At 39.5% G+C, this 13,612-nt stretch overlaps 1 protein-coding gene across 1 annotated transcript in view; it reads right to left on the reverse strand.

Annotated features, from left to right (window-relative positions):
* The window catches only part of EFHB (EF-hand domain family member B), a 57,673-nt gene that overhangs the window by 23,573 nt on the left and 20,488 nt on the right, over positions 1-13,612 (reverse strand). The window contains exons 2-6 of the mRNA XM_032409241.1: positions 10,016-10,078; positions 9,322-9,465; positions 8,436-8,616; positions 6,334-6,444; positions 2,480-2,609 (exon numbers count right to left, since the gene is read on the reverse strand). Coding sequence (XP_032265132.1) covers positions 2,480-2,609; positions 6,334-6,444; positions 8,436-8,616; positions 9,322-9,465; positions 10,016-10,078 — 629 coding nt within the window. The remainder of the gene's footprint in view (positions 1-2,479; positions 2,610-6,333; positions 6,445-8,435; positions 8,617-9,321; positions 9,466-10,015; positions 10,079-13,612) is intronic.

Genomic DNA, 13,612 nt, shown 5'->3' on the forward strand with positions numbered 1-13,612 from the left:
AGAGAGAGAATCTCAAGCAGGTTTCACGCTGAGCCCGGAGCCCAGAGCCTAGAGCCCATCACAGGGCTCAATACCACGACCCTGAGGTCATGACCTGATTCCACAACCCTGAGATTATGACCTGAGCCAAAACCAAGAGTTGGACACTCAATTCACTGAGCCACCCAGGTACCCCAGTGAGTTCTTTTTAAAATCCAGCAAACCAAAGCAATAAAGAATTATTGCTTTAGCAATAATTAAGTTTCAAAATATAAGAAGTATGTTCAAATAAAGCATTGTTCCATAAGCAATGTTTCCTTGGGGGTAGAAACAAGTTGGATGAAAATGAACCCTGCATATTACCTGCTTTTAGAAATTCAGTGTATTCTTTTAATTTAGATATAATTGGCGTATAACATTGTATTAGTTTTGGGTGTACTCAGTGTATTTTTCTATGACTATCCCACCAAATCATTGATAAATATGTCCTTGTTATTAACCTAAAGGTTCTGCTCTTAGGATGTTTTTAAGGACCACACTGTCAGGACCTTAGGTGGCTCAGTCAGTTAGGTGTCTGCCTTTCGCTCAGGTCATGATCCCAGGGTCCTGGGCAGCGGGGAGCCTGCTTCTCCCTCTCCCTCTGCCTGCCGCTCCCCCTGTTTGTGCATTCTCTCTCACTATCTCTCTCTGTCAAATAAATAAATAAAATCTATTAAAAAGAAAAAGGACTGCATTGTTGTTAATGTGTTTATTTCAGATCTTTTATAAATTGATAGCAGGTTTATATTTCTAAGCTTTCTAAAACGGATAAACCAAATTTTGTTATCACCCTTTAAGCATTAATTTATATATTATAATTATATATATTTACAATCCTTAAATATTTAAATAAATACTTAAATCACTTCTTCATGTTTTCCTTTATATATGGTTTAATTGCTTTAATATTAATCAGTTAACAAATATTTGTTATATGGGCCCTTCTGTACTCCAAAGAAAATTATCTCATACAGGTTTAGTAGAATACTTTAAGAACTTATTTGGTATTTGTGTTTTACCATTATTGTTTTTGAATAATTCAAGTATTAGAAACTCAAATAATAAAAAAATAGAAGAGGAATGGAAATCGATATTTCAGGCCCGTGATCATAGAATCCAGTGCCTATAAACCTGGCAGAGTGGTTAGCGGTAGCCTCTGGACCCACACTGCCTGGGTTTTATTCCTACCCCTAGCACTTCTTAGGGGCATAGTATTGGGTAAATGATTTAACTTCTGTGTACCTCAGTTTCTTCATCTGTAAAATGGAAAGGATAAAAATTATAATGCACCTACCTCACGGAGTTATTGGTAGGATTAATTTAATACTATGTAAAGCACTTAGCACTTTGCCTCTGTAGCAGGGAGCTCCTATAGACCAGACAGACAAATGAGCCAGGCAGGTTGGGTATCTGTGGGAAGGCAAACTTCCTGTGCACACTGAGACCCATGGAGACTTGGACGGCCAGCATCCTCTTTAAAGCGGGCAGAAGGCAAAACAAATCCACTTCCAGCATTGATATATAGAAGTGCAAGCACAATGTATTAGGTTCCTGTGGTTGCTGCAACAAATTCCCACAAATTGGTGACTTTATTTTTTTTTTTTAAAGATTTTATTTATTTATTATCGCGAGAGCAGGAACACAAGCAGGGGGAGTGAGAGAGGGAGCAGCAGGCTTCCCGCCGAGCAGGGAGCCCAATGCGGGGCTCGATCCCAGGACCCTGGGATCATGACCTGAGCCGAAGGCAGACGCCCAACGACTGAGCCACCCAGGCGCCCCAAACTGGTGACTTTAAACAACAAAAACATTCTCCCACAATTCTGGAGGCCGGAAGTCACAAGTCAAAGTGTCAGCAAAGCTGCATTCTCTCCAAAGGCTCTAGGGGAGAATCTATTCATTGCCTCTTCCAACATTTGGAGGCTATTGGCATTCTTTGGCCTTTCTTGGCTTGAGACCAAGCATGTGACTCTTGGTTTCAGCTCAGGTTGTGATCTCGGGGTCCGCAATCTCGGGGTCATGAGATCAAGCCCCATGTCGAGCCCTGTGTCGAGTCCCACGTTGGGCTCTGCGCTCAGCACGGAGTCTGCTTGGGTTTCTCTCCCCCTCTCCCCCTGCCCACCCCCGCTAAAGTAAATAAATGAATCTTTAAAAAAAAGAAAAGAAAAGAAAAAACATGAATAGGGTTAATTCTACAGATTACAAACATGCACATATATCTTCAGATCTGCTATTTATAAAGGCATGAAGTAATTTAGAATGACACACATACACAGTATCATGGTTATCTCTGGGAGAACTGGACGGTTTGGAAACATATCACTGTATGTCTTTTCCTATTAATTTTATGTTTTAACCATATCAATGTATTACACCTCTTCAAAAAATAAATTTAATCTGCAACTCTTCTTCCATGTGTCATATATCTAATACCTGTTTCAGGACCCAATATAATTAAACTTACATTTGTAGCTCATGGAGCCAATATAAAGTTTTTGCCATGGCTCTTCCATCATTAAAATGTGGTGTTGGGACCCCATACAAGTTAAACCTATGGAAACTTGATGGGTTATACTTTCGGTTCTTTGCTTCTCCTGTGAAAAAAAGAGGAAGCAACACAAATAACCTTATCTTGCCAGAAGCACATTATGCTCTCATTGACAATGAAAATGAGAGTGGGAACTAAATGGAATTGTAACAGTGCCAGGATTGTACAGATTTGGCTACAGAGGACAAGCATTCTCCCACATGAGCTGGGAGACTGGTAGGACAAGAGTTCCTGCGTTAATACTTGGTAGGTAAGTAGGGAAATGATGTAGGAGAAAGACATATAAATGATGAATAATGCAGGCCCCATTAATGTTACAGAAATCCTCAAGATCAGGGGAGGTACTGCAATGCTTTGGGACACCAGCTGTCCTTTCCACTCTGCTAAGATCTGAGAGGCTGTTGTTTTGTACTTGCTCTCACCAAGATTTGGTGAGATCATCAGAACATTGCAACCCTCCCATTTCATTATAATCACTTATCTCATATTAGAAACTGAAGCCTGAGAACCCAAAGGGAGGTCTTTATACTTAGGATCTAATACTGTACTTTTTGAAGTCATGATGTGGTATTAGTTTTCTATTTCTAGATAAGAAAAGTAAGACTAAAACTAGAGATCAACTAGAAGGTTAAGAAATGATGGAGACTGGGGCACCTGGGTGGCTCAGTCGTTAAGTGTCTGCCTTCGGCTCAGGTCTTGATCCCAGGGTCCTGGGATCGAGCCCCACATCGGGCTCCCTGCTCCGCGGGAAGCCTGCTTCTCCCTCTCCCACTCCCCCTACTTGTGTTCCCTCTCTCACTGTCTCTCTCTGTGTCAAAAAATAAATAAAAAATTTTAGAAAGAAAGAAATGATGGAGATTCAGCCCCAGTAGTAACCCAAACAATGTAAATAAAAACAATAATGTAAAATCCTAATTTGTCTTTCAGTTAAGTAAAAATAAAGAAGATTGGCAGGGCTCACTATTAAGGAGGATGTGGGGAAATGGAAATTCTAATATACTATAGGTGTGAGGGCAAATTGGGGCAGCTATTCAGATGGATGGTTTGGCTCCAAGAGTAAATATTTCAAATGCTCATAAATTTAGGAATGTATCCTAAAAACTTGTGTCACATTCACAAAGATATATAGGCATTGTATTTTGTAATACTGAAAAATACAATATAGATATTGACATGAAAAGGCAACTAAGGTATTTCATTAAATGGGGGGGAAGCAAATAGAAAAAAGTATATATGGTGGGGAACAAAACACATGTATATACTCGCATATGAACACACAAAGAAAGGCATCTATGAAAGTATCATCTGTGAAAGACGGAATTATGGGAGATTTTCTTTGTATTTTATAAAAGAAACACGTATTACTTGTAATGACTAAAATTAAGTGTATTTAAAAGATGTTATATATTTATTGTGATTGAATGGTGCCCTTGACATATTATTTTAAATAAAAAACATTTAATGTATATAGCAGGTTCCCCAGAAGCATGGAGAATATTATCCCATTTAACTAAAGATAGATAGCTTAGTGCATGCAGGTTAGAAATATGTTCAATATATCAACTATAGTTATCTCTGGTTAATGGGATTTCAATGTTACATTTACTTTCTCTTTTTTTTTTTTTTGAGATATGTATGTATGTATGTGTGTATTTGTTTTAATATTTATTTAAGTAAACTCTACCCCCAATGTAGGGCTCGAACTATGACCCCGAGATCAAGAGTCACATGCTCTTCCAACTGAGCCAGACAGGCACCCTAAAGATCTTTTTTTAAGTAATTTCTGCACCCAACGTGGGGCTTGAACTTACATCCGCGAGATCAAGAGTTGCATGCTCTAACGACTGGATCAGCCAGATGCTCCCCACCATTTTATTGAGATATTTAAATTCTCTACAATTATTATATATTTTTATAATAAAAAATAAAGCTTGGGGTGCCTGGGTGGCTCAGATGGTTAAGCGTCTGCCTTCAGCTCAGGTCATGATCCCAGGGTCCTGGGATCGAGTCCCGCATCAGGCTCCTTGCTCAGCAGGGAGCCTGCTTCTCCCTCTGCCTGCCGCTCTCCCTGCTTGTGCTCTCTCTCTCTCACAAATAAATAAATAAAATCTTTAAAAACAAATAAATAAAGCTACTTTCATTATGAGAAAAAATAAGGACAATATTAAAAAGATTGGATTCTGTGCCTTTTCTTTTTTTTTTAATATTTTATTTATTTATTTGAGAGAGAGAGCACGAGAGGGGGAGGGTCAAAGGGAGAAGCAGACTCCCCGCTGAGCAGGGAGCCCGATGCAGAACTCGATCCCAGGACCCTGAGATCATGACCTGAGCGGAAGGCAGATGCTTAACGACTGAGCCACCCAGGCACCCAATTCTGTGCCCTTTCAAGAGATCACTGAGGCTTCCATAAAAATCAGCAAAGGAAGGTAATGTCAATCATTTTATAGTCCATTAGGCTCTACTAAAAATAAAAAAAATCTACACTCATTTTCCTCCAACTGCTAAATGCATATATCTAATTACGGGTTGTTTATATATATATATAGTTTGAAAAAAATTAAAAGGCATTGGATTTTATTGCACAATACATGCTAAACTTTTTCAAAAAATGAATAAAATATTTTCACGAAAGAGGGAGAGAGGGAAGGAGGAATAAGGGAAGGGAGGACTGGAGGGAGGAGAGAAAGAAAAGGAGGGAGAGAGCCAGGGAGGTAGACGGGGTACCAGTAACCAGTGACACAGTAAGGGTAAGCGGCAGTAGTATGAATAGGAGGGCAGAGATAATCTCAGGACTGGATGTGTTCAAGTGTAGGGGAAGCAGCAGAGACTGGCCATGAAAGAAGAGAATGACAGATTCTAGACAGTAGAGCAATGGGCATAGGAAACAGGCCCAGCTATGAGCAGAATTAGGAGGAAGAACACAAAGAGGAACTATGGTGTGAGGGGATGGAGAGGGAGGAGAAAAAGTGAAGAAATAAGAGAAAGCAAGGATGAGAGGGACCTTGCGTTACAGTAAAGGGCAAGTCTTGCTTCTAGCTAATGAGGATTGAGTTCATGAATCAATCATACACAATCCACTGGCTTTCTCAGAACATATATCAGTGTCTAATTCCCGGTCTTCTATTACATCAAGATTCCACTTAGCATCAACATGTCAACAATTAAGTTGTATTTCGCAGCACTGTAAACATCTAATGCCTTTTAGTTGTGCTAGAGAATAGTTCTGGTAATATGCTACATTAGACAAAATCACATCATAATAATAGTAATTGAGCCCCTACTATGTTCCAGGCACTATGAAAGCATTTTGCAGGCACTCACCTAATCCTCATAATATTATTATCCCCATTTAAGAGATTAGACTAGATGATGGTAAGATAAATAAAATATCCGAAGCCTAAAGACAGTAAATGGACAAGCAAGGATTTGAACCTATTGTATTTGATTCAAAAATTGTGTACAGACCATTACCCAACCTTAGTACTTAGAATAATCCTAACATCTGAATAAGAGCAGTATTTTTTAAGCCTAAAACTAACATGTAACCTTTCTTAGAGGTTTTCCCTTTTAATAATACATACATTTCTACATCTTATATACAAAATGCCTAAGTATATGTGTTCCTAGCTATCAGGGCTTATAATCTTATGAATAATAAGTTATTATTTACTGATCACTTATTATATGCCAGGCATTTAACTTTATGCACATAATCTCCTTTATTCCTCTTCACAAATCCTCAGATATATTTTACACAGGAAGACACTTACCCACATAATAATCGTTGTGAGAAACAATATACAGATCATGTCCTTCCTTTCCTTCCTTAAATACTTCTTCATAGGGTTTTGGTGGATTCACTACATCTCTAGCAGATGATTCTAAAGGAAGAATTAAAGAAATCAGTTTTAAGGTAACTTTCATCTATATAACATATTTAAATCGACTAGAACAGATGACAAATGAGGTATGCCAATGACATAAACTACATGGGCCCTCAGAGAACACAAATGAAGATTTAGCAAGAAAGAGGACACCACCTATGCGTTACTGTCCTAGGGACCCCCACTTGACCTGGCTCACTCCCTAGAATTCTGAAGAATATCAGAATTCTGTATTGGTTAACTATTTAGGTTGTCCTGAGCTGTATTCCAAGCCTGTATAAATTTCTGATTCTGAGACACTCAGGACAATTTTGATTTCAGTTTGCTCCAGACCTCCCAAGATGTTCTAAGCAAATTTGAATCACAAGTCAGTTTCAGAAACCTTGATGCCCTGTGGGGGTAGACTAGGTGACAGCTGTAGACTGAAGCATACACCCTAAGTCTGTTTTGATCTGAATATCCATCTTCAAAGTAGCCAAAATTGCCAGGGAAAATCACTGGAATCAGGAAGAAATTCTTCCTACTGATCCCAAACCTAGAGCAATAAGATGTTTGTTTAATAGCTGCTTTCCCATGACTGGTGGGCCCCAGTTTTATATACAGTGAATTATTTTGTTCTTATTGTTTGTGTAATGATTTTTAAATATAATTCCATTCATAATTTCGTTCTTCTCTTCCTAACAACATAGATTCAGTGTTTTCTTTTGGACTTCTGCCAAGAATTGCAGTCTGTAAACAAATAGTTAAGAATACCAGAAAGTAGGTCAACTCAAAATAATCCTGTAAAGCAGTACTTTTTGTCTGACACATGAACTATTATACCTACGAATAGACAAATACATGTCTTGGAACATTCTTTCTATTATATATTTAAATGAGGTATACCTTGACAGAACTTTCATATTAAATTGTCTAATCCTAGATAGCAGTTATGATATAATTACTGCAATGCTGTAATGCCATGTCTACATAAATACAATTTTAAAATCCTATTATAAAGTAAAAAGATACATTATCTGCTCTAAACTACATTTTTTCAAGTTTCAAACTTTAACTGATTTTAACTTTAGATCGGATATGATCAAGTTGTAGACTTGGCAGATTTTGCATCCCAAGAGAGAGGCATAATTTATTTCCAGAGTGGGTGTTACTATGTTAAGGAACATAATCTAATGGCCCTTTTGGTGAAAAAAAAAAAAAAAAAAAAGATAAGGTTCCTGAGGTAGAGCCCTAATGGGTGCAGAAAAACAAAGAGAACCAAATTTCTTTGCAGGATAAAGAAAAATGGAAGTTGCGGTCTCCTGCGGTAAGACCCCTGGAGAGAGAGGGTAAGAGACATGAAAACGAGAGGAGGAGATAAATGTGAAGCAGGTGGAAGGAAAAGAAGGCTGGAACTTCAGAAGAAATAGTGGCCTGTGACCAATTCCATTATAAGTTGTTGTTTGTTGGAAGATGCGCTCTACTCCCTAAGTTCTGCTTTACCTGCTGCCTGCCTTTGGCATATGTGGGTAGACATTGTGGATCTGCACGGATGGAGTGCAGTACACAGCATTTGCCAAACTTATTTGTTCCGTGGTCTGCTTCATAAAGAGTTAAGAGTTATGAACACATCAGAAGCATTGGTGGAAATAAAACACACAAATGCATGTCCAGGGAGAAGGGATTGAGGACTTCATAGCAGGCTCCACTATCAACTTCCTTGAATCTCTCTCCTGTCTTTATACCATTCTCTACTATACTCACTGAATCTGCTTCCAAAAGCTGAATTTTTACTGTCTTGGTACACATAAACTCTGAGGATTCTGGGTCTGAGAGTCATTTTCTTGCCATGATCCCATCTTTCATTCTGAATCATCATTTACACCACCACTAAATGCCATGTCAACAAAATATTTATATTTAATCCCATTTTCTAAGAAGACATTTCTTTTCCTTTTTTTTTTTTAGAAGACATTTCACCAACCAACTCCCCAACACTTTTTTATTACCTCTGATGATTGTTGTCCCAAATGTCGTATTGAGTACATCCAGGCCTTTAGGTAATCCTGGCGTTTGATCATGAGATTTTCCTAGTGGTGCCCATTGATTGCTAAAATATACTGACTCCTTTTTATCTTTAATTTTCTGTTGAAATGTTGTTATAGGCTCTGGGTTGATCAATACCTTTGCCTAAAGAAATCATATAAAGCACAGATGTAACAACAACAAAAAAAAGCAAAAATCTGAAAACTGAAACTAATCAATAGCTGGAGAAAAGATAATATGATTGTGGAAAAACATTTCATTATCCTTGCCTTTGCTCATCTCTTCAAATGAACTGTCAGCATTGGAGCTATGAAGCTGAAACATTCCTACATGAACCTTCACTGAGACTCTACGGTTTATAAGAAGAGAGCCCTGGTTACTTGACGCAGATTCTAGAAAAGTGGGAATGACAAGTATAAGAACCATGTGATTGCCACCAGCTCTCTTCAGAGGTATAGATCAGGTCTTCAGAATCTAGATAGCCCAATCAACACAGGTAACATTCAGCCCACTCCCCCAAATTCTATACAAGCACTCTGCTGCGCCTTGAGGTGATATCACCCAGCCTTCATCCTCTCGGTTCTCTAACAAAGCCTGACAGCATTTCTCTTTACTCTGAGAAAATGAAGTGCAACTTGGCTTTTATTATCTGAGGTGAAAATATGTAGATTGTGGCTCAGACCATTAATTTCTCTACAGTCTTTTGGCTGTTGCCGCTTGGATTTTTTTCACTACTCAAGAGTTAAGAGTGGGAAGGAAATTGGAACTGATGATTTCATTAATACCTCATTCATGCATTTTCACCTTAGTAAGTTAATAATGCACAGGGAAAAAAGGAAAAGAAGTTACCGGTATCGAAATTTTAGATCTTATTCCATGTGTCAAATAAGGAGCGACTGGGGGATCATTTGCTCTGCCATAAAATACTCTTTCAGCTCCAGCAGGTGGATATCTATAGTTGAAAAATTTTTTTGCCTCAGGTGGAGTAATTAGCTACAGTGAGACAAAAAATAGAATTATTAAGTACAGTTTTTAAAATATTAGCAGATTAATCTATCCCAATCAGTGAACACCATTGCATGAGTGTAGTAAGTACATGGGGAACTACAGACCCAAATAATGAAACTTCCTAAAATGTGTTTTATAGAAATAAATGTCATATTTTAAAAGTTATATTTAGAAAACAACCAGGAAGTACCCAGGTTAGAAAGCATACCATATATGACTATTCTCTATAGAAATAAAAGGTATCTCCAATCATTTTTGTAGAGCTAGAAATTGTAAGCCTGGAGTTTTCACTTCCTTGAACAAAATAAATGGAAGGCTTCAAAATACACTAAAGAATCAAAATTGACCACATTAAGTTTACACAACTCTCTTAAGGAATGTCAAGAGTTGTCTATCTTAGGCTTACAAAAATGCATATTGATGGGGGGGAGGCAGATGTCAAAACACATGTCCAATTTTAAAATGTCACAATTAAACGTGAGCTGTTTTCTGAAATAAATAAATAAATAAATAAATGCATATTGAAAATGCTCACCCTAGGAAGTTTTTCAGTCAAACAGGTTGCAACTCTGTGTCCAATAGGAATAACTTTCCCTGCCTAAGGGGGAAAAAAAACAAATAGTTGGTCATTGTCAGGATAGAGGGGAGCATTTTGAAGAATGGCATTTATTTCGAATTTGGCCTATGCTTCTAATGCTACAAAGTTACTTTCAACAATTTAACACAATTAAGAAAAAAACCCAATACAGTAAATCTAAAATAATCTTGATTTATAATATAAATAGTAAATGCTAAATATATATAAGTATACCTTTTTTACAGTGCTAGCATTGTCAGTGATTCCATCCAGTTATGGGATCTCTGTGACATGCTGAGGGAGTCAACTTTCAGAAATAACTTAATATCAGTTGTACTATATCATCAGTACAATGGGAGTATGGCTGCATTCAAGCTAAATTCAAGATAAAGTGTTAAGTACTTCTGAGTATGTGTGTGGTATGTTTGCATATGGGTGTATTTTCACCAACACCCTAACTTTTCATATATGAAAATATGTCACTTCTGGCCAAGCTCCTTCAGTGAATGGCCCCAATGCACTTGGTTTCCTTCACTTAATTCTAACTCAGGTCTTATCTGTCCTTCCTTTGCCCAAGGCAAAGATTACAATTATTCCCAGCGATACATTTTTTATCTATTTCTCCTTTGTCATTTCAAGGCAACTGATAGTTATTTCTGCAAAGCAAAAGTTTCTTTTTTAAAAAAAATTCTTTTTTTGAGGCGCCTGAGTGGCTCAGTTGTTAAGCATCTGCCTTCAGCTTGGGTCATGATTCCAGGCTCCTGGGATTGAGCCCCGCATCCGGCTCCCTGCTCCGTGGGAAGCCTGCTTCTCCCTCTCCCACTCTCCTCTGCTTGTGTTCCCTCTCTCGCTGTGTCTCTCTCTGTCAAATAAATAAATAAAATCTTTAAGAGAGCAGGAGCAGGGAAGCAGAGTTAGAAGGAGAAGCAGGCTCCCTGCTGAGCAGGGAGCCCAATAAAGGGCTCAAACCATATATAATGGAATATTACTCAGCCACCAAAAAGAATGAAATCTTGCCATTTGCAACAATGTGGATAGAACTAGAGGGTATTATGCTAAGTGAAATAAGTCAGAGAAGGACAAAACCATATGATTTCAGTCATGTGGAATTTAAGAAACAGAACAAATAAAAACATAGGGGAAGGGAAGGAAAGATAAAATAAGATGAAAATTGAGAGGGAGGCAAACCATAAGTGATGCTGAACTCTAGGATACAAACTGAGGGTTGCTGAAGGGGAGGTGGGTGGGGGGAAGGGATAATTGGGTGATGGGCATTAAGGAGGGCACTTGATGGAATGAGCGAGCACTGGCTATTACATGCAACTGATGAATCACTAAATTCTACCCCTGAAACTAATAAAACAGTATATGTTAACTAAATTGAATTTAAACAAAGAATTTTTTAAAACCCTAAGAGCCAAACAAAAAAATAAAATGGGGCACCTGGGTGACTCAGTTGGTTAAGTTTCTGCCTTTGGCTTGGGTCATGATCCCAGAGTCCTGGGATTGAGTCCCCTGTCAGGGTCCCTGCTCCATAGGGAGTCTGCTTCTCCCTCTGCCCCTCCTCCCACTCATTCTCTCAATCTCTCTCTCAAATAAAAAAATATAAAATCTTGAAATAAATAAAATAATTTAAAAAATTAAAAACTGAGAGGGGAAAACAACCTTCCCATCATGAGTGTTCTGGGTCTTTGGAGGAGCATGGAGGCATCAGGATGAAGAAAGGCAGTGAGGCTGACAGTTGGGTGGAGGGATGAATGTGTAGATGCTGGCAGGAGTATGGATAGATTAAATAAATGGATGGCCTGGATAAAAATATAGACACATGAGGTGGCTGGGTGGCACAGTCAGTTAAGTGTCCAACTCTTGGTTTGGGCTCAGGTGGTGATCTCAGGGTCATGAAATTGAGCCCCATGTTGGGCTCTGCACTCAGCTCGGAGTCAGCTTAAGATTCTCTCTCCCAGGGCACCTGGGTGGCTCAGTTGTTAAGCCTCCCTTTGGCTCAGGTCATGATCCCAGGGTCCTGGGATCAAGCCCCGCACCAGGCTCCCTGCTCAGCGGGAAGCCTGCATCTCCCTCTCCCACTTCCCCTGCTTGTGTTCACAGACTCTCTCTGTGTCTCTCTCTGTCAAATAAATAAATAAAATCTTTAAAAAATATATATATTCTCTCTCCCTCTTCCTTTGCTCCTCCCCCCCACCCTGTGTGCACTCTCTCTCTAAAATAAATAAATCTTTTAAAAATATATAAATAGACACATGGATATAGATGGGGTTGTGAAAGATTTATATTATGTTAAGTGTTGAGTGCAGAATTCCTCTTAGGGAGAGAACCATCAAGGTTTAAGAAAGTATCTTGATAACATCTCTGGGTATAAAAGAGGAAACCCACAGACAGGATTAGACAGAATTTAACTGCTTTGCTAAAAAATAGGAAAAAATATGAACTATTGATGGGCTAGACTAAGGAAGGAAGGATTAGAGGAAACAATAGATAACACTGAGGAGAAGGTGGGAGGAGGAAAAGATCTTGCAGAAAGTGAGATGCCAGGAGGCACAAGACAAGAAATCAGCCAATGAGAAGCAGTCCAGCTTTAATGCCAAATCTTAAATTTTACTCACACTGTTACGGAACCTGGACTGATCGCCCAATGGAAGAACCAAGCGGCACTCAGAGATCTTAGAGGATAGGAGGTTTATTTACTCCGGTGGGCTCAAAGGAGAGTGGTCTCCAAAGGTCTGAGCCCCGAGCACAAACAAAGGGGGCAATTTATACACTTCTACTTCCGCATACTTGGCACTTTTGGTGCGTGCTCCAAGCGGGGCAGGGAGAAGAACCCGGATGAGCCCCAGGGCAAGGACTGGGACTCACTGGCTCGGTTGGCCATCTTAGGACACAGATTTTCCTTATCATTCCCCCCTTTGATGCCTCTTTAAACACCTAGTTTAGAGGGCATCATTTTCATCTTAGAAGTGATAGGAGGGGGCCAACGAGGGGGGCGAACCAAGGGAAACATTGTGAGAGGGTATCCCACCAAGTTGTCCACTGGAGTGATTCCCACCGGCGATGTACTCATTCTCCATATGAGTGGGGCATCGCTCCCGGGGAGGACTGAAAGATCAGCTAAGAGACTGACAAGCATGCATGATTGATCACGCCAGGTGATGCAGATGTATACACCTTGATCACAAGCCAGAAAAGTGTTGTTAGGTGCACAGAGCCGACTGTGGCCCATGACGGGAGAGGAAGAGTTGCCATACAGCGGTACCAGAGCCAGAAAGGGATAATCTGCGGTCCCCGGTGCTGAGGTGGGAGGTGACACGGTAGACTGGTTGAGGATGACACCTAGGTATTGGATGGGACCGGGCTTCCTACAGATCCAGCAGTCAGACACTAGGGGTGGATTTGAGTGGTTAAGCGCTTGGTGGGAGGCGTCAATCATACCTAACAGTTGCGCTATAGATGCTTGCTGTGTGTGGATGGGGGACCCAGGGATACACCAGGGCAAGTTATCTTCTGTTTGGCCATGGGTTCGGTCCCTATAGAGTGATACTG

The sequence above is a fragment of the Phoca vitulina genome, unplaced genomic scaffold (assembly GCF_004348235.1).
Source record: "Phoca vitulina isolate PV1807 unplaced genomic scaffold, GSC_HSeal_1.0 scaffold10, whole genome shotgun sequence".
Taxonomy (NCBI): Eukaryota; Metazoa; Chordata; class Mammalia; order Carnivora; family Phocidae; genus Phoca; species Phoca vitulina.